General features: G+C 43.5%; 1 protein-coding gene across 1 annotated transcript in view; it reads left to right on the forward strand.

Annotated features, from left to right (window-relative positions):
- The window catches only part of SHC3 (SHC adaptor protein 3), a 179,604-nt gene that overhangs the window by 81,009 nt on the left and 74,458 nt on the right, over positions 1-24,137 (forward strand). Inside the window, exons 3-5 of the mRNA XM_019633074.1 lie at positions 13,658-13,721; positions 15,750-15,869; positions 19,315-19,368. Coding sequence (XP_019488619.1) covers positions 13,658-13,721; positions 15,750-15,869; positions 19,315-19,368 — 238 coding nt within the window. The remainder of the gene's footprint in view (positions 1-13,657; positions 13,722-15,749; positions 15,870-19,314; positions 19,369-24,137) is intronic.

The following is a 24,137-nucleotide window of genomic DNA, read 5'->3' on the forward strand; positions in this document are numbered from 1 at the left end:
AATATGACTCTGTGTGTGTGTGTAATCGAGTTCCCCTCTTACAGCTTAGAGTCTTTGTTCTCAGGAAGCCCTGAGACCCGTCTTCTGGGTCCCAGACGCCAGTCCTCTCCTGCGCTACTTCTTAACTCAAGCCACCTTTACACACAGCAACCACCCAGAGAGATTTCTTTGCAGTAACTTCTAATGTTGCACTCAGGGCCCCTCTTGTTCCCTCTGGCCCTTTCTCCTCTCTAACTCAGTCAGAGGGGAACTGCTTTCGCGTTACAGAGAAACGGATAAACATGGGGAGAAAGTCAGATGTGAGGACTGAGAAAGGGGCTGCCTGCCAATAGAACAGCCTATCATGAGCAGACAAGGGAGCTTTGTCCTGCTTAAGTAAACACAAGAGCAGCACCTCCCACATGAAGGGCTGTGTTCACAGCACTGACAAACGAGGAAGAATCACAAGTTTTCTCTCTTGCCTTGCAGATGTAGGCGCACTATCTGCAGGACCCGTGGCCCTCCCACCTCTGCCCTCCCACCTCTGTCCTTCTCCTTTTTGGGCTGCTGTCCCCAGACCTGGACTCTTCGCCTGGCCCCACACCTCAGTGGTGACCTCTGCCTGCTCAGCTCCCTCCCACGTCTCCTCCTGCTCCCCACACACTTCAGGGTGCCTCTCCTGTGTCTGTCTATTCCCATGGGGCCTGTCCATTGTCATTTTCACCAATGGTATTGTAGCCTTCTGCCTGATATTAAACATATTTTTGGAAAAAAACAACCCCTTGTGTTCATGTAGTATTTATTTCTAGGAGTTTGTACTTTGGTGTCTTGTAGTCCACGTTGCTCATCTTCTAGAGTTGGTTTATATAATAATCTGTGGTTGTTTTATTATTAATAAAATGGTGACAGGAAGGACATTTTTTGGACGAGTCAAGTGGACCCCTTGGTCTTCTCTCCCCTCTTCTGAATGCTGGGCTCCCAGGCTCCTGCCTGCTGACCCCCAGCAGCTGCTCTAAGAGGGGAAGCTCGCTGAAGTGGCCCCAGTGCAGCTCGATATCAGAGCGTACTTGTTCTGATTCATCTGACATTTTGCATTAAGTTTCTCCAATGGGAGGGACCTGTGCTGGAGAAAATTACGCTGAAGGAAGGTCATCCTTTACCTTAGGAATCAGGGAAATATGATTGAGCTGCCTTTGGGGAAAGAGCCTCTGGCGTTTGCTGTGCTAACTGACAACCATTTAACTCTTGTGTTTGACTTCATCGAATTCTCCTTGATCAGAAAACAGGAAAATTAGTTTTAATTCCAGTTTCACCATTGACATCTTCAGGGCCTGTACAATCCTTAACATATCAGGAGCCACTTGACACATGTGTCCATGTGCGTGGCTGGCTGTGCATGTGCAGCACATGAGATCACCCTGGTAGCTGCTTCATGTAATCTCTGGCACTTAAGAGTAAAAATAAAACTGTTAATACAAACCCAAAAATGGACTTTTCAGTAGCTTCTGCTCACTCTGGATCTACTTATTTTCCTATAATTTTCCAGAGACCGTATGTTTCTTGGGACCATATGTCTGTAAATAAATGAGATTATGATCAGTGTGAATGTTCTTCGTGTCTGGAGCCAGAATTAGTCACCAGAACTTCATAGTTCTCTCCTCTATCCCTGTCTCTGACTCTGTCTCTGTCTCTCTCTTTATGTATATGTGTATATATATGCATATGTATATAATCAATTTTAGGATCAGTTCATATGTCCCTGTCAATTAAAGCTCTTTTTTCAGTTCTGAAGGAAGATGTGTACTTGTCACTTTGATTTGAATGCTGAGGATGAAAATGTGAAGAGTTACTTTGTGTTTGCCTCATGCCAGGCATTATTAATGTTAAGAGGCTTTGTGGATTCATAAGTGATCTCATTGAACCCTCACAGGCAGTCCATGCAATAGGTGTGATTGCTAAGCTCCCACAGGCTGAGCTCAGGGGTGGCAGAACTCACACAGTACCCTCCCCACGGCCCTGTGAATGAATCCCTGTGGGCAGGCAGCCGGAGGCTCTCATTAGGGAAGGAACAAGCATGTCTGCTCCTCGTCAAGGCTGTGAGTGGAGGCATTCGGCAGGCAGATCTATACCTCTAATGCCTTAGGGCTGATCAAGCCCTGTGTCCTTATTTTGGAAAGTCAATGTGTGTCTTTGGAAGATGGGTTCAGTATTACCCTCTGTGGGTTTGGGTCCCTGAGAAAGTCTTATGCAAAGCTGATTTGAACAGAGAGAAGGCCTGCCTTGCCTGCCTGCTGGCTACTTCATCCACTCTCCACCCTTGTGGTGGCCAGTGCGAACTGGGGCTCCGGAGCAGAGTGCTGACTGAACAGTATTTCACATCATGTTCCTTAAACTTATTTTTTAATGAAAGTAGGAAGGTGGGAGGTATTTGGTGCAGTTGGTGATCAAGAACCTCTTGGTTTCAGATTTAGGAAGAAATTGTTGACCAAAATAAGGAGTCCATAATAAGGAAATTTTCTAGGATTTACCAAACCTCCCAATCTTAAACTGGTGCCAAATTCCTGAGTGGATGGGGAATGTTTGATACCTGAATGTAGTCATTTAAAAGGCAAATATTGACCTAAGTTTTAGGTTTACATTTTTCAGTTTGGGTTTGTGAAGATCAAGCTTAAAGTCTGGGGCACAATTTAATCTGCCTATACAGGAATTTAATCTATGAGTTATGCAAAGAAATTTAAAAAATCCAACCCATTTTAGTTTGCCCAATGGCACTTTATGCGGTGTGGTTCAGAATCTCTTCTGTGCACACGTTGATGATATACGAAGTCTTACAATTAAGTTCACGAACTTGTTGCAATGATGTTGCTAATCTTATTAGATATCAGAGGGATTATTTATTATTAATTTGTACCAATTGGACAAACAGTTAATCAAGTTTGCTATTTGGAAGTGCTGAAAAGGCTGCGTGAAAAAGTTAGAAAACCTGAGCCTTTTGCCAACAATTCATGGCTCTTGCATCACAACAATGTACCAACTCACACGGCACTGTCTGTGAGGGAGTTTTCAGCCAGTAAACAAATAACTGTGTTGGAACACCCTCCCTACTCACTTGATCTGACCCCCAATGACTTCTTTCTTTACCTGAAGATAAAGGAAATATTGAAAGGAAGACATTTTGATGACATTCAGGACATCAAGGATAATACAATGACAGCTCTGATGGCCATTTCAGAAAAAGAGTTCCAAAATTGCTTTGAAGGGTGGACTAGGCTTTGGTGTCTGTGCATAGCTTCCCAAGGGGAGTACTTCAAAGGTGACTGTAGTGATATTCAACAATGAGGTATGTAGCACTTTTTCTAGGTTGAGTTTGCTAACTTAATTGTCCAACCTCGTAGATGGTAGTTTACCTGATCTTGTTTATTTAGAAGTCTAGACATGAGTGATTTGGATGGAAAGGGGAGAGCCTGTGAAGTGATTCCTCTCCTTCCACCCACCTCCCTGTGAGTCCTGCCTGTCTGGGGGACACTGCTTTTCCTGGTCAGGAAATAGAGCTCCTAGAAATGGACAATGTTGGAAGCAGAAGCCAACAAGGAAAAATGACACATATACATTCCCCCTCCATCCCAGCTCACAAGAGTGTTTCTGTTTAAGAGGATGATGATCGAAGGGTTGGCTGAAAGCCTGGTTCTCTTTTTGTTGATTACGAACAAGCTCTGTTTACCTCCGCTGTTCCTTTTCTCCTCGGATGTAGCAAAACTAGAGTCTGGACCCTCAGGACAGTGAAGAAATTGAGGAACTTTTCTTTTCCCTAAAGATTTTTAATTAAAATATTTCAGGAATGTTCCCCAACACAGTTAACCATGGAAAGATCATTATCTTTTTTTTTCTCTCTCTCTCCCTTTCCCTAAAACTTAATGGACACCCACTAGGCCTCCTTTTTGTATTCTTTTGAGATGGTCAGTTAGGTTTGGCCACAAGAGGAAACATAGGATAAGCTCAAGAGGAAACGAAGCTTATTATGTTCCCAGGTCCTAGAGGCAGGAGGCACAGCACATAGGGCCACTTGGGGAAGCACCAGGGTGGGCAGGAAGAAGAGGGCAGGAGTAAAGGAAGGTTAGGCTAGAGCCTTATTGGGATTAGGGCAAGGCAGTGGAGGGCAGAGTGGACAGTTTAGGACTGGCTGGCTTGAATGATCCCAGGGGACTCTAGCTCCAAGGGTGGCCCCTAGCTGCCTGGCACCTGGTCCTGGGATATTAAGGCAGAGGGGATGCTGCCTCCTGGGGAGCACAGGTCAGATAGAGGAGGCCTGGCTCTGTGTTGGTTGGTTTGCATACCCGAGACACGCTGGGCTGGGCCCTTTGCTATCTCTAAGAATGGGCTAATCCTAGAGGAGTGGTCTCTCCACAGCTAGAAATGTTCTCTAAGATGTCAAAACATCACGCCATATAGAAAATAATTACAGCGGCCTTGTCTCTGTGTGACACAGGACTTAAACAGGGCTGCATTTGACATCCTGTTGCTGCCTGAACCTATTTTTAGCTACTGTCTCCGAGACCTGCATCTATCCACCCACAGGATCCTAAAGGGAAAGACTTCACTGGGAAACATGCCCTCAGTTTCCAGTGCATTAGACAGCACAGGACAGGAGCAGGCGAGGCCTAAGTGTCTGAGTACCTGGCTAACCTGGAACCCACATTTGATTAGCTGCCACTTTATGAAGAAAAGTGATCATAGAAGACTGAGGGGAGGCCAGATGTTTGGTCAGGTTTATGTGATTCCATCAGTACTAGAGCAAAAGAGAGACTTTGTGATGGAGGCCTGCCCTGAGCTTTACAGGACCTCTGGGAAATCCTGTACCCAGTCTCTCCCCAGTGAGCACTGCAACGGTCCTTCCTGCCTCCTGCCGCCCAGTTCACCCATGCGGCCAGTCACTGTAGATCAGTGTGCATTTCCTAGAGTTTATACATAAATGAAATCAAGCAGCATGTGCTCTTTTTTTGTCTGACCACTCTCAGACATTATAATTAAGATTCGTTCATGTTGTGCACCTCCACAGTCCACTGTTTTTCACTGCTGAGCACCAGTTAACACAGTTTGCTTGTCCACTCAGGGCAGATTTTGGGCATTGTGGCCCCTAATTTCTGGTCCCCACAGCCCCCTTCTTGCACACCCCTCCAGCTCCTAGTGGATTAGCATTGGTGTTAAGGGTTTCAAAGGCCTTATGTGGTTCTGTAACCGTAAGGACTCCAAGAGTCTGTTCTGTTGTGGTGACCTTGCTGGGGAACATGTGATGGGCCCCCCAGAGGTCCATAGGCTGGAGTTCAGAAAAAAGCGCCATCTCTGTGGACCTCCAACTGGGCCTGGCTTTATAGTGGTGGGTTCATGGCATTAGTGTCCCACAATCTGGGCTCAGCAGGCTCAGGCACTTGCTGGCTGTGGGATCTTAGTCACGTTGCTTAACTACTCTGTGTCTCCATTTCCTTGACTATAACGCAAGCATCAATGGTTCCACCTTCCAGGGTGTGTGAGGATTAAATAACTTGAGAGCCTGTAGAACAGGCCCTGGCATGCTCTCAGCCTGGTGGGGTCCCTTTTGTTTTAGGGTCAGGTTTGCTTACTTCTCCTGTATTCCAGCTTTGCTATAAGGAAGCAGATTTCAGTGGAATTGTGTTCTGTAAAGCCTGTGGTGTTTGATGTTAGAAGTTGCATCTCTCCAAAAAGATAAGTGACTTTTAAAATCTGGCAGTGAGGACAGATATGCTCAGGGCCTCCCAGGGTTTGCGGGCTCCACATTGCTTTGGGGGGCCCCATTCAGCCCCTCAGTGGCGCCATGTGGCTGAATTGCCCAAGAACTTGGCTCATGTATAAAATTGCGCCTGCCTGAAGGAACAATTACGGGTGTGCATTTCTCTTTTTGATTGGCTAATCAGCATCGTGAAGCAGTCAAGTTGGGAGCAGAAGAATTTATCTAACCCAACAGCTAGAATTTTAAAGGGAGAAAGAAAATTCAGTGAAAGTGTTTGTAAGAATGAACCAAGTCCCTGATCTGTCAAAGATGTTTGTGACACCATTTATAACCTGGAGCAAACTTTAAAATTAGTTATTTTAACTATAAGGACTATTAGCTTCAAATATTGTCTCAGTTTGCCTTTACTCTTTGGTCCATACATTCTTAGCAATCCCAAGAGTTGATCTTTCATTTTGTGAGATATCTTTCAGCGTGGTTAAGGGGTCTCTTTTTTAGTTTCCTACTGGATTTTTTTATGTGAACTTGTAGGAAACTATTTTTTTTTGCATCTGTTTTATAATCATCAACCAGTATTTATTTATACCAATTGCGCTTGTATGTCTGGGACATGCTGCAATGAGACTATTGCCTTAATAATGGCATAGGTGACTCTAAAGTGATGAACACTTGGGAACTGCCTCGGTATCTCACAGATTTCTCAAGTGGTGCATAGATTTCAAAACTCCCACTCTGTTTGTGCTTGCAGCATACGTGTTGTTAGAGGATGGAAGAGGTTTCAACCCATTCTGGTGAAATTGCATTTCAGATATCAAGTGTAAAGTATTTTTGATGCCTGAAATTAATGTTGAACTCTACATTTGCTGCATGGTTGCTTGAACTTGGACACTTTAGATTCCAGGGGGAGTGTCATCTATTAACCTGTGGACGAAAGTGGGGAGAAGCCTTTTGTTGTAGTGTCCCTCTCTGGACTTTCTGGGCTCCTGCGTACCCTCTCACCCTGGCTGGCAGCTTCCAAGCTCCATCCTGCTGGGTGTCAGACATTGCCCATCTGTGTCTCATGGTTTTAGGATAGAGATAATGACTTATTTTTATGTGTCCTTGGGAAGGGAAGAGAGGCTATCCCTACGATGAGAGTGAGCATCTATGATGACATGCAGCGTCACCTGCCACAATTAGGCAGGCCTGCAGGTTTTCTTCTCCAAATGGTCCTCTTTTTATTGTCACTTTCGCCACCAAAGTCTGGGTTCATTCCCCTGCCTGCTGTTTCTCAGCCGTCCGGCACACGGCAGCTAAATTAATGTCCATTCACTTCTATTTCTATCCTATCACCCTACCTAAAAAGCCTCTGTGGTTTATCCCTCCTCAACACATTTATGAATGCCTTTTGGACCCAAGTCTGAATTCCTAACTCGTCTGCTTTTTTTCCATGGCTCTCTACAAATTTGGCCACTGTCTGCTACTTCCCGGCACATCCACGGTCCCAGAAGGCCGCTTCTCATGCTCCCACCATTGTGTCATGCTCCCTGCTGGCCCAGCTTCAATTTGTATTTTCTCATGAGACCTTGGTCTCCAGCTCCTTTTGCACTGACTGGGTGTACCTGCCCTCTTGCTTCTCTGAAAGACAGAGCTGAGCTCTAGTGACTAATAGTACATAATGTGCTCTGGCTATGGGCTTCTCTAGACTATTCCATGCATTGTTGGTCTCCTCCACTACTCTGTAGTTTTCTTGAGAACACATTGTCTAGTCTTCTCCATGGAGGTCAGGGCTGAGATGGATTTGGTGTGGGGATGGCATGGGAGGTTCAAGGACAGCTCTTAGGTGTGAAGTGGGGGAAACCCATGGACCATGGTCCGTCCTATTTTCTGCCATGGGAAGATGAGGGAGGAATGCTTTTGGTGGAGACAATCAAGGCTTGTTTGAGAAGACTTTACGATAATGAAGTGGAGATGTTAATTGAGTGTAGTAATTATTTATAAAGTCCTGGTACTTTGGGAGATGTTAAGCTAGAAATAAAGACAAGTGAGATATTTGGAGACAGTGTGACACCTTAGGATGGGAATGGGTAGAGATCACCACAGCATAAAATGAGATTGAGGTCCTATGGGGGCATGGTTCTAGCAATCCTGAGGCCTATGGTGTGAGACCACCCAAGTAGGGCTTGGGAGGACAAAACAGGGCTGGGAATCTATTTTCCTGCTATTTACCCAGCACCCACCTGGAAGGTATAACAGGATGAGGTTGGGAATTATGGAGAGGATTTCTTTGGCAAGAGTCCTGTTCTCTGTGATCCCTGTCCTCCAACTTCAGACACAGTGCCAGGTTTCAGAAGATCACGCAGATTTTAACGTGTTACCCAGAGTTTTGGAGGCCCAGCAGACACACGGACTCAAACTAGTGAAATCTGAAACAGGAGTGGGTTTGGTTTGGGAGAAATTGCCATAAAAAAGTGCTGGGAATGTGGGGCACCCTACATGAGCCATGAACCCACTGGACTCACCCAGGAGGGCTTTCTGCTAAAGATTGGGGCTATATCAACAGCAAGAGGCTGGAGCTGCTCAACAAGTGTGGGCACTGGGAGGGGAAGATGTGTGAATGGATGAAGAACAGACACTGTCCATTTCATGGCACAGGCACCCAGATCTTCCCTAGGGAGTGGTCTTCAATGAAGCAAAGAGAGTGCCTGTGAGAGACAGCATCACTGTAAAACTCAGCCCTGGTCAGAAGACCCAACCCCAGGGCTAGTCATGTCCCTGCATGAGCCTGACTTCTCCCTAGGCACCTTCCTCCCCAGGCAAGGGGTCAGAAGCTGCAGCCAGAGGTTGAGAGGTACCTTCCTTCCTTGGCCACCTGGAGATTTTTGTGTCAGGCAGCTCCAAGGGATGGAGGAGGCTTTCATTATTATGCTGGGATGGGGCATTTTTATACTGCAAATAGGAAAATGGAGGAGGTTGCAAGTGATTGAGGACATTTCCTTATCTGAAAGTGAATGAACTAGATACGGGACATGCCTGCTGCAGTATCCAGGTCATGCAGAGAACAGAAGAGGAGGTGGGTAGGATGGAGCCCTGGGGCTCTCCACAATTTAAAGGCTGAGTTGCACAGAAGGCAAGAAACTGGCCAAGAACGCCCAGGAGGTTAGAGGATGTCAGAGGAGCGTGGGGTCAAGAAACCAAGAAAAGAAAGCATGTCAAGCGAGTGAGGACAACAGGTTGCCCATAAACTTGGTGCCATGGAGGCTGTTGGTGATTTTGCAGGGGCAGCTAGTGGGAACAAGAGCTGGCTTGAAGGGCGTTGAGGGAGAATGAGAAGGTGAGAGTGCAGAGGGCTTCGCCATGTTGGTGGTCCATTTTATGGAGTTGCTATAATTTATTGAACTGGCCTCTGTGCTAGACATTGATTTTTTTCCCCATCAGTCTGTTGGAAACCTTGCTGTAGCCCCTGGTGGTCCACACAGTCTTCTGGCCTGCCTGCAACTGTATCTAGAGGGTGCATGCTAGAAGCAGAACTGCTAGACCAAAGAGACGGTGTCTCTTTCATTTTGTTGGGATATGAGCAATCTGCCTTCATGGAGGCTGTCCAGAGCTACCTCCTCACTGATGTGGAGTAAAGTCCTATCAAGCTTAAATCTTTAGCTGTGAAAATGGAGTTTTAGTATAGGCTTTAATTTGTATACTTATTATGAGTAAAGCTGAGAATCTTTTCATATTTTCAAGAGCCATTTTGTATTTCTCATGAACTCTTTTTTCATGTCTTTTGCCCATTCTCCATTGCGTTTTTGATGTTTTCCTTATTGACTTATATTAAGACAATTATCTCTTGGATTGAAATGTTACTTCTTTTTCTAGTGCATACATTTTTGTTTTTATGCTGTTGAATATGTCAGTATTTTCTTTGATGGTTTCTGTGTTTTGTATAACCCTTCCACTCAAAGATGAAAAACCTCTTCTGAGTTTTCTTTTAGCACTTTTATAGTTTCATTAGAAACAAAGTAAATCTGCCATCATCTAGAATTTATTTGCATAAGGCACAAGATAGGAACCCTGCTTAATTTTTTCTGGATAGCTGCCCAGGTACTCAAATGCCACTCACTGGGTAACTCCTCTTACTGACATTCAGAACCACATTTATTACTATAGGGAAGGAAGAACTTTTTAACTCTGCCTTCCTATATTATCTGGCTAAAGCCCTGCAAATTAGACAAAAGACAGATTAACAAGAGAAAAACAATTGATTAATGTATGCAGTGTGCATATATAGGCAGGAAAATTCAGTGAAGTGTTTAGAATTTAGGCTTATATAGGCCATCTTAACCAAAGAGCAACGTATCTGTACAGAATTGACAAGATACAGGAAAAGGACTTTGAGTTTCTAGGTGCAGACAGTTATGGGAAGGCAACTGCATGGGGGAGCTAATGGAAAATGAGGGCTGGTAGCAAGAGTGGTCTTACAGATTCCTCTGCTGCGTCTCAGGGCTGATCAGGGTCTAGAGTTGTCTCCAGTGGCTACCTTTTGTCCTTCCTGGTAAAGAGGAGGAGGGACACCTTTATAAATTTATGTCCTGCTTTCAGGCAAACAGGGGAGAGCAGAGAGATTTCCTTGTATCTACTTCTTCTCAATTTCCTTCAACTCAAAATCATCCTTATGTCAAAGTGTCCTATTGGGGTGACATATTCTGCTACCCTTCACCACATGTATATGTCTCTCCTTTTTGTTTGTTCATGAAGTTGATCGCAATTTGCTGTTATATATATTTGTTTGCTGCCCCTCCCCTACTAGAATACAACCCCATGAGTGCAAAAATCACCCAAATGTCCTTTTAAAAAGATTGTTTAAGGATGTAAAGTGTGTATGTATGTATGTGTGTGTGTGTGTGTGTGTGTGTGTGTGTGTGTGTATTGGGTGGGCAGCAATGAGATGGATGAGTAGGGAAAAAGATGGTGCTACATGATTTCAAAGGATCCAGTTCAAAACTCCTCTCCAAAGAAAAGTTTATGGAATATGAAGGTTACTGGCTCTAATGACAAAAATTTTAGACTGAATAAGAGAAGACAGTGAAATTATGAAAAAGTGGGGTTGGCATTTGAGGTTACTTTCAGATAACCGTGGAGGTGCCAAAGATTCCATTTTCCTATTCCCTGAGCTCTGAGGTCATGGTTTGGCTTACCGGAATGGTGTTACCCTGAACAGAATGTTAAGAAGCAGTCTCTATTATTAAAAACGCAGAAAATTTGCTACCTGAGACTCATACTAGGATTAAATGGAATTACATGAATCTAAATAATGAATGCTAAATGAACAAACTGAGACAGTACTGCTCACCCAAATGCAGGGTGCTAAACAGTAATGGAGGACAATGAGAATTGTTACATTTACGTTTAGACTTTGGAATTAAAGTTACTAATTTCATTCATCTAAACATTGCAGTTATTAGTAGTTATGTCACATTTCTATTCCAAACAGAAACACTGCCAGCCTGGTTGAAATGAGAATTCACACACATGCTATCATATGAGTGTTAGAAACAAATTAATGCCAATGAAGAAGGGAGAGCGTTTTCCCAGAAGTGGCAGAGAACTAGCAAGCCTGCTGCCCAAGCTCCATGGTGGCCTGACTTCATTAGATGTTTGATGGCGTCTAGCCTATATCGTAGGTTAGACATTTGACATTTTCTTTCGTAAAACTGTAGTTTAAGACTGATTTTCCCCCTCTAATCTTCTATGTTGGTGGAAGGGAAAATAAATCTGTTGCATGTTAGGGGTATTTAAGGAATGACTTATGGGATACTTTCCACCATAAAATGTTTTTCTAGCCTGCTAGGACCATCATAGATTTAGCTGCTTTGTTCAGCTAAATATATCACTTAATATAACAAGCACAGTGCAGAGATGAATCAAACTTTAAAAAAATTAAACAGATAAAATATAGATACTGGGGCTTACATAGCTGTTTAAAGAGAACACTTGACCTTCTTCAATAAGGAATTTTCTTTTAAAAAATACTTTGGATGATAATTTTGATAGAACCACAGTGAGACTATTATTATAAAATAAATGACTAAGCATAAACGTCAAAAACATTTATTTTTTTTAAATAAACTTTTTCTGAGTCATGGTGATTCATAGTCTACAGATTTCATGGCATCTGAACTTTTAGAATAGTATTTTTTTCTCCATTCTCTACAATTAAATGAATGGCAGATATAAAGCTTATCTTAATAGTCTCTTACCTAATTTTACAAGGTCATATTTTTCTTAAAAGCATTGTATTGTGATGATAATTATTTTTCCAGATGATAAAAAATAATTTCAAGAAGTATTCCACTGAGAAAGCTTGTGGAATGTTCCCATTATCTTTTTTATCGTTTAGCATGTCTCCAAACCCCTGTTTGTTCATTTTTTTCTACATTCTCTTTCTCCATGTGGGAGTTGAGAGGCTCACCCAGCTCTTTTCTGAGCCCTTGACTTTGAAGCCACCTTCAGTGGATCTGCCATCATTTCTCACTGAGACTGAGTCACAAAATTGAGCTTTGTTTGATCTCAAGTGACTGTCCTAGCCACATCCTCCCCACCTTAGGCCCCAGCCTCCAGCATCTGGACCACAGCACACTCCATCTGGTCTCACTTTTGCATGTTGTCCACTCTGCTTCCATGCTGTCTTGCCCTGTGCAGACCTGGAGGTCAGGCCCTCTGCAGCTGGTCCTCCTGTCAGGACCCCTCAGTACTTAGGACACTCCTTGCCTCCCTCAGAACAGTGTTTGGCATCGCTGCTCAGTGAATGCCTGATCCATGGAACTTCCCTGCACAGACCCTCATTTCAGGCTCATTTGCATACCCCTGGAGTTCCTCCCTTTTAAGACCCTCTTGATTTGATGATATTTACTAACTATAGAAGCTGGTGTTAAACAAAAAACCTTTGAGGATGGAAGTTTTTCTGAAACAAAGGGTTTATTGGGCCATATTCCAGCCACAAAAAGGACCAGGTCCTGGGGCCTGCAGTCTGAACCAGCAGCAGCAGGGTAGGTGGAGAAAACAACATGTCCGCCATCCTGGAGCCGACGGGCTCTTTTATACATTACATTTTGGGGAAGATAGATGTAAGTTGTTTTGAAAGAATTTACATTGGCTACAGATAAAGGGGATGGGAAAAGGTGGAGCAGGAAAGTTCTGGGAGAGGTACAGAGTCCATAAGGAAGTGGTATTTGCTGATTCTGGATGGGTTGTGGGCAACAGTCCAGAAAGTTCATGTGTAAGCGGGATGCGGTGGCATGTGGTGGTCGGCTGCTCTTTCTAGATAAGAGCTGAAATAGTCACCAAAGTTGATTCAACGTTTCTACACACAATCAGGAATGTGGGCAGCCTTTCGTTGGGTTTGGCTCAAGGCTGTTAACCGATTAATCTCTTACCTGTTTCTCCCACCCTCCCATCTGCTGAATTTAATTTAGGACATCTCAGAATTTTTCTCTTGTCAGTGGGAATGACACTCAGAGGATCACTTTTCTTTTGATCACATTATGACTCACTTCAGAAGGCTCTTGATCGATAGCAGTACTTATTAAGAGTGGGCCTCATGCCATGTCCATTGCCGTGACAGAACATTCAGAAGAGTACATTGCAGGGTACTGAGTCTCTAAAATGGAGTCTTAACCAAACAAAAACAACGTGTGGTATTGATGCATAGCACACCGTTAGGATACAACCATCACCAGAAAGAACTAGGATACTGCCAATGAGAGATTCAAGATGACTTGTTTGTTTTGCTTAGTTTTGTGTTTAAAGGAGAAATTGGATAACTCCTGAACTGGCAGGTCTATTTTCTATGCTGGAATACACAGGCAGTCATTTTCCTTGGGGACATGAACCTGTAGAATCTCTGGGTTATGTAATCCTGATTGACATGATAAAATGGCTCTCTCTTCCTGTCCTCTTAAGGGAGGCCATCAGCCGCGTTTGTGAAGCTGTCCCTGGAGCCAAGGGAGCCTTCAGGAAGAGAAAGGTACTGTCCCCTCGGCTCTGCGTCTGTGTCTCCTCCTCTTCTTCACCCCCCTGTCATCACTCAGCATCTTTAATCACATACTATTGTTCAATCCCACTTCCCATGGCCTGGTTCTTGTCACTTTCTGGGGGGTTGGGGGTGGGGGAAGAAAAAGGCATCCCTTAGTTTAAAGGGGGTAACTTGCAGTGGCTCTTGTCACTTTTAAAAACAGAAAAAGCTTAGATTCCCTCGCTCTGCCATGTGGCTGATGAGGACAGTTAGCTGTCACTGCCAACCCAAAGCAGACACCCTGGTTACTCGCCGTGAACCTAAACCTAAAGATGATGATGACAGCAGACATGTAAAACAGGGCCAGGCATTCTCTGAAGCCTTCGGAATCATTAATTTGCTGCATTAGAATAACCCTCTAAGGTAGATACATGCCCCCAGTGGTTTGCTGGTAAAAGTTTAACAACTGTCCTTTGGGGGTGGGTGACTGAGAAGCACTAAATGCGCAGTGTGTGTTTCCATGGTGTAATTACTTCCAGCATGGGCAAGTTCGGGCTCTAACATGATATCTCTAAAAGGGATTGTGGAGCTGAGCTCCGGCCCCGACCGCCTGGCTCCAGGGTCTGCGTGTTCAACCCCTAACTTGACCTTTCCATCCTGAGGTGTTTGAACCAGAAGACAAAAGCAAAACTGGATTAAGAGAAAGCTCAGAAAAACTCCTTACTTAAGTGTCTAGTAAATACATAACTAAAACCCCACCATCAGGGCTTTTCTGTGCCTGGACTGATTGTGGGAGAGTATCTCTGAATCTGTCCTGCGGCTGAGGTTTTGGGGCAGACTCTGTGCTTGCCTTTGCTGGTCCCAGGGCTTTGGGTGGGTTCTATCTTCATAGCTTAGGGACATTCGTGACCCACAGGACAACTGAGTTTCAGGCAGAGAACTTTGGATGAAGGCTTAGATGTGCCAGCCTATGTTCCAGTCAGCCCACAGGGGATATAAAAAGATAAGCAAGCCTCCAGCATCTTGAATACAGGAACTAGGAGGGTGTCTGAGAACAGAGACAGGGAACATCCTCTTTCAGAGCCAGATGGTGCCCAACCAGCAAGTCTTGGGGTACCCTCCTGCTGCTCTGGGTGAGACGGTGAAAACGATGCTGACTTCTGGGCTCCACCAGGTATACTTACTCAGGGCCCAGGCAGCGCTATCTTTAAATAGCTTTGACAGGAGACACCCAAGCAGTGCCTGCCTGGTTAAGAACTAGTGTTAATTGGCATATCAAAGAGGGCGTGTTCTAATCTGAATAGGAGTGTTGGGTGTTTAGCAATGGACAGAGACAAGTGTTGGCAGTGCCAATGCAGGGACTTAGGGAGAAGGTGCCTGGCTGGAGAACATAGCTCCTATGGTCTCCCCTGCCCACGCGCCCCTCCCATTCCACAGGAATGCTCCAAGAACGTTTCTGACTGGCTGATGGATGCACCAGTTAGAGCCAAACTGAGTCTGTCCATCCTTGTGCTGGCTCTAAATGAATTCTAATTGGACCATCCACGTGAACTCTGACCTGGAGGATGTGCTGGCCAAAGCATTTGTGTTCTATTCCTTCAGCAATGAGCATGCTCATGACCACATAGGATCATTCATAAGCCCCTAAGCTGGACGATTTAGTCTGGCCCTGACTGGCTGTGATGAAGCTGGTGTCTGTGTCTGCAAAGCCCTGGCCTGTGGTGTTTTCCCCAGGCTTACGAGTCACCCATGAGACGTATCCCAGTGTGAGCTGCCTGAGACACTGATGCCTCTGCCTTTCCCTCATCTCAGTGTGTGCATAGTAGCTGTTTTACAATTTGCATATTGCGCATTCTAGAATTTTTGTGTTAGTGTTGCATCCCATCCTCCCAGCTCATTTGTAACACAATTTTCTTCATGTGCCTAATGAGAGTGGGAAGGTGGAGGTCTGGGGATGTGGCAAATAGGAACAACATAGAGGCTCCAACAGTGTGGCCTCCCGTGAATCAAAAGCTAAAACACTGCTGCTTGATTTCTTAGCCTCCGAGCAAGATGCTGTCCAGCATCTTGGGCAAGAGCAACCTCCAGTTTGCGGGGATGAGCATCTCCCTGACCATATCCACTGCCAGCCTGAACCTGCGGACGCCGGACTCGAAACAGGTCTGTAGGCTCTCAAGCCACTGCCCTGTCCAAGGCTCCCACACAGTGGGGGACAGGGTGTGTGTGTGTGTCACAGGGCTTCACACTTCAAACTTTACCAGGTCTGTGTGGAGCACATTTCTGTAAAACTTTCACAAGTCTGCAAACTTTGATTGGCCACTTCTAAGGGTCATCAACGAGATGATAGATGGACTTGGTTCTGAAAAAAATTGCCTTTTTTTGAGGATAACGCATGAAATCATTGGTTTACTTACAATGTAAAAAGAGGTATACGTATGTGCAAAAGTCTCCTCTTAACGTCCTTGCCCCTATTTTGTTTTCTTTTATACCATATTCCATTCATTCTCCAGCCCACATTTTATTTTCACATTTTATCATCTTTTAAATGAATGGCATGTTGTGGTTTCTGACTATTTTTTCTTTCTTAGGGGGTTATTATTTTGGAGCCTCTCACAGTTGCTGGTGTGATAGGGTTGATGTGATGTAGCATATCTGTGGCATTCCCAGTGTGGGAAGTATTGGTTTATTTACGCAAATTCTGGTTAGGATGGTTGGGTTTCTCTGCAGTATCTATCTTTTAGGTTTCTCTGGTTGTTAGTTCCTTCCACTGAAAAAATGGTTATATGATATTATTATATAACCTGTCTGGTCATTCCCTAAAAGACCTTACTCCCAATGCTGTCTTTATTTGACCTGATTCAGAGCTTTCCCAGAGAAAAATGTCTCTTCCCAAGGGGGAAGAGTAATAACTCTTCCCAAGGGGGTTTTTGTCAAGAACAATTAGAGGCAATTTTTTAACATCAAGACTCAAATGGGTATATGAGCAGCTGCCCTGTGTACCAATAGGTAAAAATGCTTGTAATCATAATATGCCTTCATCTGCTCTGCTCAGCCTGGGCCTCCATTGCCGGCAGCATGAGCTGGAAATCAGATGTACCCACACTGCACAATGGGCTATCCACACACCTTTGGATGACACACTTCCTGACTCTGGCAGTATGTCACCAGGGATGCCCAGGGGTACCATTATGTTGCCATACATATTTGTATTTATTGATTTCCAAATTCTCCAAGTAAGCAAGCAGCACCCCCACCTTCATTTAGTTCTCTGCCCCACCCTCCACATCTGAGATGTTGAAATAAATTCTAGATCCAGAATAGAAACAAGAGGCAATTCTGGGCTTTGTTTTGACATACTGGATGCCACTTGTCACTTCATTCCTTTGTCCTGACTCAAGTGAGAGGTGAACCCTCGTATTTTTTCATTAGCTCTTCTAAGGGATGGGTTAACTGGTCATTTAAGTGGTAGATTCAGAAACGTCAACAGGCTCAGCCTCTCTCTGGAGCTACCTCAAGTCTGAGCACCTGTGACAGCTAAGGGAGGTTGGTCCCCTCAGCTCTGCATTCATATGCCCACATCCATTCTCATTCTATGTGACTTTTATTTTGCATCTTTTCTTTCTAGGAATCCTCATACTGTGGTTCTTAATTCTGTGAGATCTTATCTCTTAATTCTCGTTTTACCTAATTCCCCACTTCAAAATAAAGAGATGTGAACTCAGAAATAGAAGAAAGGATGAGGCCACCAGGGTTGGCCCTCTCCATCCTGGGATTGGAGCTGGTTAGGTGTGTCCATCGTTGTCCTGCCCTTGGTTTAGGTGGATGGGCATGAGTGTGGGTAGATGCTACCACGGACATCATGATCACAGTCTGAGGAAGGTTTGATGGGAGCCAGAGCTCACATCTTTCTGGCTCTCCTGTTTGGCTGTGTTTAGTTAGGGCATGACTACAGCAAACCGAGAACAAGCCAAGTGCACACTCCATTCTCAATACAGAGAGACAGCAGAAAGGCAGCGCCTGCTCCCATCTGCAGAGCTCTCAAGGAGCAGAAAAAGATGAAACACCCTCAGAGCAAAAACACATGCTTTCGGTTAATTAGCTCTAATTTCCCTTCTCTCCTTTTCAATTCCTCTTAGCCAAAGGGATAATATACAATCACACAGTAATGGTTGTGCGTTGTGTTGAACAAATATAATTTCTATTTTTCGCCTACATCTTACTGTCCACATTGATTTCCAAACCCCAGTTTTAGAACTGTTTTATAAGTAAAAATTAAATAAACAAAACTTAATTTTAGATGTCATAGTTTATCATCATTTGGGGACTGCTATTGCTCTCTCAGTAGCCCATTACCCCTGAACAAGAGAGGCAGGATTCCAGAGAATTTCAAAGGGCAACTATTTGTTTGACCCATCTGGGCTTGGGCACAGGCCACAGAGCCGGACTCACTGCTTTTATTAATTTACAGTTGACCCTTGAACAATGCTGGGGTTAGAGGCGCTGACCCCTGCACCTAAAAATCCACGTATAACTTGACTTCCCCAAAACGCAGCTACTATATACTCAGGTTTTTCTAGATCCCGAGTAGTTTTACAAGTTCTAACAACTGAAGTAGGCATTTAAAAATACTTTTTTTCTAACCTTACAATTCAGTTATAGTTTTTCTTCGAGTTTTATAGGAGCATGGTTGGAAAACTCCCTTGGATGTTAGGATTATGGGTCTGTAAATTCTGACTGACCACCAGTGAGGGCCTGAGGGGACTGAGCCAAAATAAACCTGGTTATATTGGGAAGGAAACAAGAGTGCTGTTTCCACCCTTGGAAATTTACTTCAATGTCATTTCAGTATCTTTAAAAAGATAAAAGTAGCATGGAAGACTTATGTCTCTTTTTAAATTTAGGGCAGCTTCTAATTTACTCAGTGTCTACTCTGTACCCTGAAGTTTATAATGCTAATGGAAATTTCCCATTTTAAAATGAACTTGGAATGTCCTTGCTGGTTTTTAAATTGATAAATTACAAGAATGCCTGAGATGGTATCGATTATTTATCTTAGATGCAGGCTTTCCAATTTATGTGCACATGACACTAATGGAATGAAGTAGGGGACAGCCACAGTTCCCTCCACTTCAGCTATGGGGTCTATATGGAAGACCCCAAATGTCCTTGGGAACAGACACTGCACAGCTAAAATGTTTTAGTGGGTGGATGAGACATTTTCCTTCTCAGGAATGGCTGTTAAGACCATGTGTGTTCAGTCACAACTTTTGCTGTTGCACTTGGAGCAAGCCACTGGGCCCCTCTGGGCCTCAGGCTCCCCATCTGTGAAATGTGATTACAGTAGCTCCTACATCACAAGGCTGCTATAAAACTTATTAAATGAGCTAATTCTGGCAAAGCTGCTAGATGAGCAGCTGACATGTTGTGAAAGTTCATTAAAGGTTATCTATTGTTATTACTTTCATAATTGTTATTTTCATTGAGTACCAAATTTTACCACTTTGGGAAACCTTGTTGATGTGTATTGCCTGCCAACAAACAGTTGGTTTTCCAAGACAGGAAGGGTAATAACAATGCATCTCGTTTCTTGTTTTTGATCTGGCAGATTATAGCAAATCACCACATGCAGTCCATCTCCTTTGCCTCCGGCGGGGACCCGGTAAGTGCCCTTGCCTTTGTTTTCTCCTGACCGTGTGGGGAATTGCTGAGAAGGGGCCCTGCTTCCAAGGTGTGCCTCTTGACACTCTCAAGAAAGTTTACTGTGACACCAACTATTTCCCCTTCCTGATTTCATAAGCTCTGCCTGATTATCATTAATTTTCATTTCATTAGCCAAGAGCTGTTAACAATCTTTGAAGCACGGACGTTCTTAAGAGGTAATGAAATAGGTTACCAGCATTTCAGAGTTGCCCAGTGTTCTCTTCTCCTGACTCTGCCTGCCCTGCTTTCTTCTGTTTTTCTATCGGACCTCCACGGGGTCCTCCATTTTTGTATTTTAAATCCACTCAAAGGCTGTGAATTTACTTAGTTTGGTTTAGTCATAAATATTTGTAATTGACGTTTTTCTCTCCAAATTTACCCTGTAGTCTTTTAATGGTTTGTTTACTCAATGGAAAGAGTTGTGGAGAGACAGAGATACAGGATAGAGAATAGAATGAGAATATCCTGTTTTTGCATCACTTCTTTTATAAAGAAGATGCAATAACAATGGTATTTGCTCCCATGTTTGGTCGAAAAGGCAACATTTCAATGTCAGCGTTCAGTTTCAGTGTTGGGAAAGGCAGGACTCAGGGCCACACCCGCACTGCTGTTCACTGTGGGCAGCCCAGCCCTTCGAAGAAACCCAGGCAGAAAATCAGTCATGAGGGAAGGAGATGCAGAAAACACAACTAGCCCTTTCCAGCAGTTAAGGGGAGAAACGGTTCCTCTTCGAGAATGTTACCATGTTATTTTTTATTAGTCTGGGTAAAGTTCTTACCAGTCCAGAGAAACAGCTAAAAATTAGAACAGAATGAGTTTTCTTTGGAGGTAGATTTACTAAAAAAATTGTTCTATATCCTGGCAAGATGTGCTGTTGCTGTTAAGTGGCCTTTTTATAATAAAAGAATGGTAGCTTATAGTGGTGTTTTTATTATTGTTGTTGTTTTGTAATATTTTTCCAAATTATCAGTAGGTAATGCTCATATTTTAAGTAAAAGTTTACCAATCCAAGGTACCCTGAAGTAATCGGTTCACATATTATTCCTTATCCCAAGGCCTTGTCTATTTCTAGCCCGGGAAGGGAATCTTCCCCATGCCCCATCACACATCTTTCCTCCCAGGCTCCTTTTACCTGGGTAACTTGATTGTAGCACTGCTGCTGGCACACTGAAAGCCATATCAGGGGAGTCATTTCCTCTACAGCGTCTACATTTCCAAAAAGTAGTGCAATCATGATGCCGAGTGTACTAGCTATAGGAGAGCTGGCACCCCGCCCTCCCCTCCCCCAACTGCTGCAGCTGGCAGGGGGGCATCACCACAGGCATTACCCCAGCATCGCTCCTCCCACTCCTGCCAGGAGAGCTCACTGCAAGGGGAAGCCTCAGCATCTCCCCCTCTCAGACCCTTGAGCCAAGGGCACCATCAGGAGAAGGGATTTGTCCATTCTGAAGATGGTTCTCTGCTCTTAAACTTCTGCTTAATTGTCAAAGGATGTCCAGAGCACCATTTAACCATTTCATTCAGTGGGTTCAACTAGCTTTGGCCCTTTTTCATACTTAGGGTCTTGTTTTCAAGTCTTCTATGATAGTTTCCTCTCCCCCCGCTTCCTTTCCCTTTCCTTCCTTTACTTTCTTTGTGATCCTTTAATTTTTTTACATTTCACTTTAAAATGAATGACCTCATTGAGAAGTATATTTAGAAAGTGAAAGTCTTCCATAATAAAACCCATCATAGGTGCATTTCTGAGGATAATATCTAGACATGAATGTACACCTGTTCTTTGCCTATGCTACACCTACATACATATCTGTACTTATGCCTTTACCTATATCTGTATCTGGCTCTAACTAACTTGCAGTGGCTGTCTACTTGTTTGACCAGTGTGATACTTGAGCCATAATTTCTTAAATTTGGAAGGCATCCCAGTTTGAAAAGTAAAAGGAAGAAACATTGCATAATTGCATTAATAACTTCTTTCAAGAAGCTGTCTCAAACCTCATCTTCATGATGATATCACAAGTGGAATTGCAGAGATCTAGAAAATGAGAAGCCAAATACATTGTCCTGTATTAAAATTATTTGGTTCTCCAGGATGCACACAGGTCTGTGAACTATTTTCACTTTTTCTTATCACTTCTTCATTAAAAAAAAAAGAAAAGAAAAAAAAAGGAAGCACTCGGTGACCCTTAAAGTAATTCATAACCTTTTATATTCTTTCTGATTTTTTTCTGATACAGGAAATGTCACCATACCAGGGGATAGGAAGCCTGGTTACTTTTCATTTCCACTTAAACCTAAAATCCAAGTGCATGTCACATTGTGCATGAATTCCCATACCAAATTGGTTTGTAATCATTACAATTGGTAGGTGTTTTAAATAAAACCAAGAATTCTAGATTCTATTCATTTTTCTGCTACTAAGTGTATATCTACTTATTTCTCTGTGCCTCAATTTACCAGGTAAGAAAATGGTATTCTGAAATGTCAAATAAGACATACTGGAAAACACTGTTAACCCCTACAAAAAAGGGCACGCTATAATTATAAATACTACTATTAGCAGTGTTAAAAGACCACCAAAAGAGTGCCAGAATAATGGTCAGGCTCAGAAAGTCGTGGGAAATAAGAACAGAGGTGGATAAATACAGAATAGTCACTTGGCAGCCTGATCTTTGGAACCTCCTGTGCTCATTGTGTAATGTCAAGAACATTGTTTTGAACAGCAATATACTCCCCCATGGGGCCAGAAGAAAAACCAATATTGGCACCAGAAAAATCTATGTCCTGGCTTGGCCATTGAGTGACAGGGACACATCATATCTCCTTTCTGGCCCTCCTTCCCTAGCTTTGAGCCAGAACAGAGCTTCTCAGACTGGAGTAAGAATTTAAAAAGAAGAATCTCCTTGTGTATGCCACTAGTATTGATTAAAGTTAATTTTGTTACCCAAATATGTTTAAAAAGTATTAAGTAAAGACTCCTTATTACTTTTTGTTGAGCTGTAAATCCCAATCAAACTTGGAAGTTAAATACTAATAAACACAGTAAAACCAATAACCTTCAAAGTAACATTAATTCACTGAAATTGATAAAGTTTTGCTGAAACTAAATCTCTGCTATGAGTGTGACTCTAGAACTGGCCACCATGGTGCATTTAGAATCTTTTTAGGTCAGCATTTCCTACTACCATGGGTGCCAGGTGACTCAGTCCTTTCACTAATTTCTTCTATTCAAGCAAACACTTCAGTTGTACATCACTGTGTACAAATGTGACATTAATTTGCTTCTGGTGGGGCGAAGGAATCTAGCCTAACAGTTATTTCCTCTCTAATTTTTTAAAAATCAGGTATCCATAATGTTGCAAACCCAACTGAAAGTCTTGGTACTGAAATTGCATGCAGAACACGATGACATGGTGGTCATTCAGATGATCCAGAATATTCTATTTTTAATTTTTAAGATTATCATGAAAATGAAAACTCAAAATTAAAAGGAAATTCTGGTGACATCTCAAATGCTGGGGAGCACACCTGCCCAACCCTAGGTTCCATGGATCTCAGTTTAAGAAACAATAGTGCTCCCTAAGGACCTTTCTGAAATTAACGTCTCCTGAATCCAGGAAAAGGGTCTATGATTACAAGCTACAATCCTTATTTTTGCCAATAGCTTCAGAGTCTGACCAGATCTCCTTGATGGAAATGACCAGAGGCCAGGTAGACTGGTTTGACTGTCGCTTCCTCACTTTCTGAGGTCAGCCTGTGAGTATACCAATAGGCAGTGGACTGAATGGGAAGAGGAAAGAGCTTAGCCAGGCTGCACGCTGGAAAGTGACCCAGGGGTAGCAGCCTGTTTGTTATGTGAAGAGCTGCTGGAAGAGCGCTCCTCCCCCTGCTTGGTCTTACTGTGTCATTGTGAGTTCCGGGAGTAATGACCTATGGAAAGTGTCTTCACCCTGCAGTGGGTGCTCAATAATCATTGCACTCCCACCCACATGCACACATGCACAGTCCCTCTTGCCCTCTCTCATTGGAGGGTTTTCTGGGAGCAATGGACAGAGAGAAGCAGTCGGCTCCTCTGCCCACAGAGCATAACAAGGAACTCACGCAGGAATCTTTCAGATGCCGAAAACAGCAGGAGCGAATCAATAACCTTGCAGCCCTTCAAAGCAGTAACACTTGGGAAATGTCTGCAACAATGGGATAGATCTTTATGAGTTTCCTTTCACCCCCTGAGACTTTTTTGAATGTTGAAAATGTTAGCTTTGCAGAGAAGTCTTTTCTGCTTTCAAGAATTAAGAGAATTATTGTTCCCTCTGACTTTTTAGAAACTACAATCCACATGATTACCTGGGCCCACTTCTGAGTCAATATATCCTCTGCACTGATTAGCTGAGGAGAAAAGCAAGGAGGCTCATGTTTCACATATAAGGATGGAACTTCTAAATCGAGCTCATATTTTGAAACATCTTTAAAAAATTAAAATCACTACTTATGTCCAAGAAGAAAAGAACCATTGTATCTCACCCTGTGAGGGAGATTTGCATCAACCGTTTGAAAACCCACTGCTGCATTTCTTCTAGACCAGCCATTCTCTTTATTTTATTTTATTATTTATTTATTTTAGCTGAGCCATCCTGCCACCTGTCCACCTGTTGGCAGCTCAGCGGCAGCTCAGCTCGGACCGGGAATCGAACTGGCAACCCTGTTGCTCAGAGCTCACACTCTTGAGCG

This window comes from Hipposideros armiger, unplaced genomic scaffold (genome assembly GCF_001890085.2).
Source record: "Hipposideros armiger isolate ML-2016 unplaced genomic scaffold, ASM189008v1 scaffold_1239, whole genome shotgun sequence".
Taxonomy (NCBI): domain Eukaryota; kingdom Metazoa; phylum Chordata; class Mammalia; order Chiroptera; family Hipposideridae; genus Hipposideros; species Hipposideros armiger.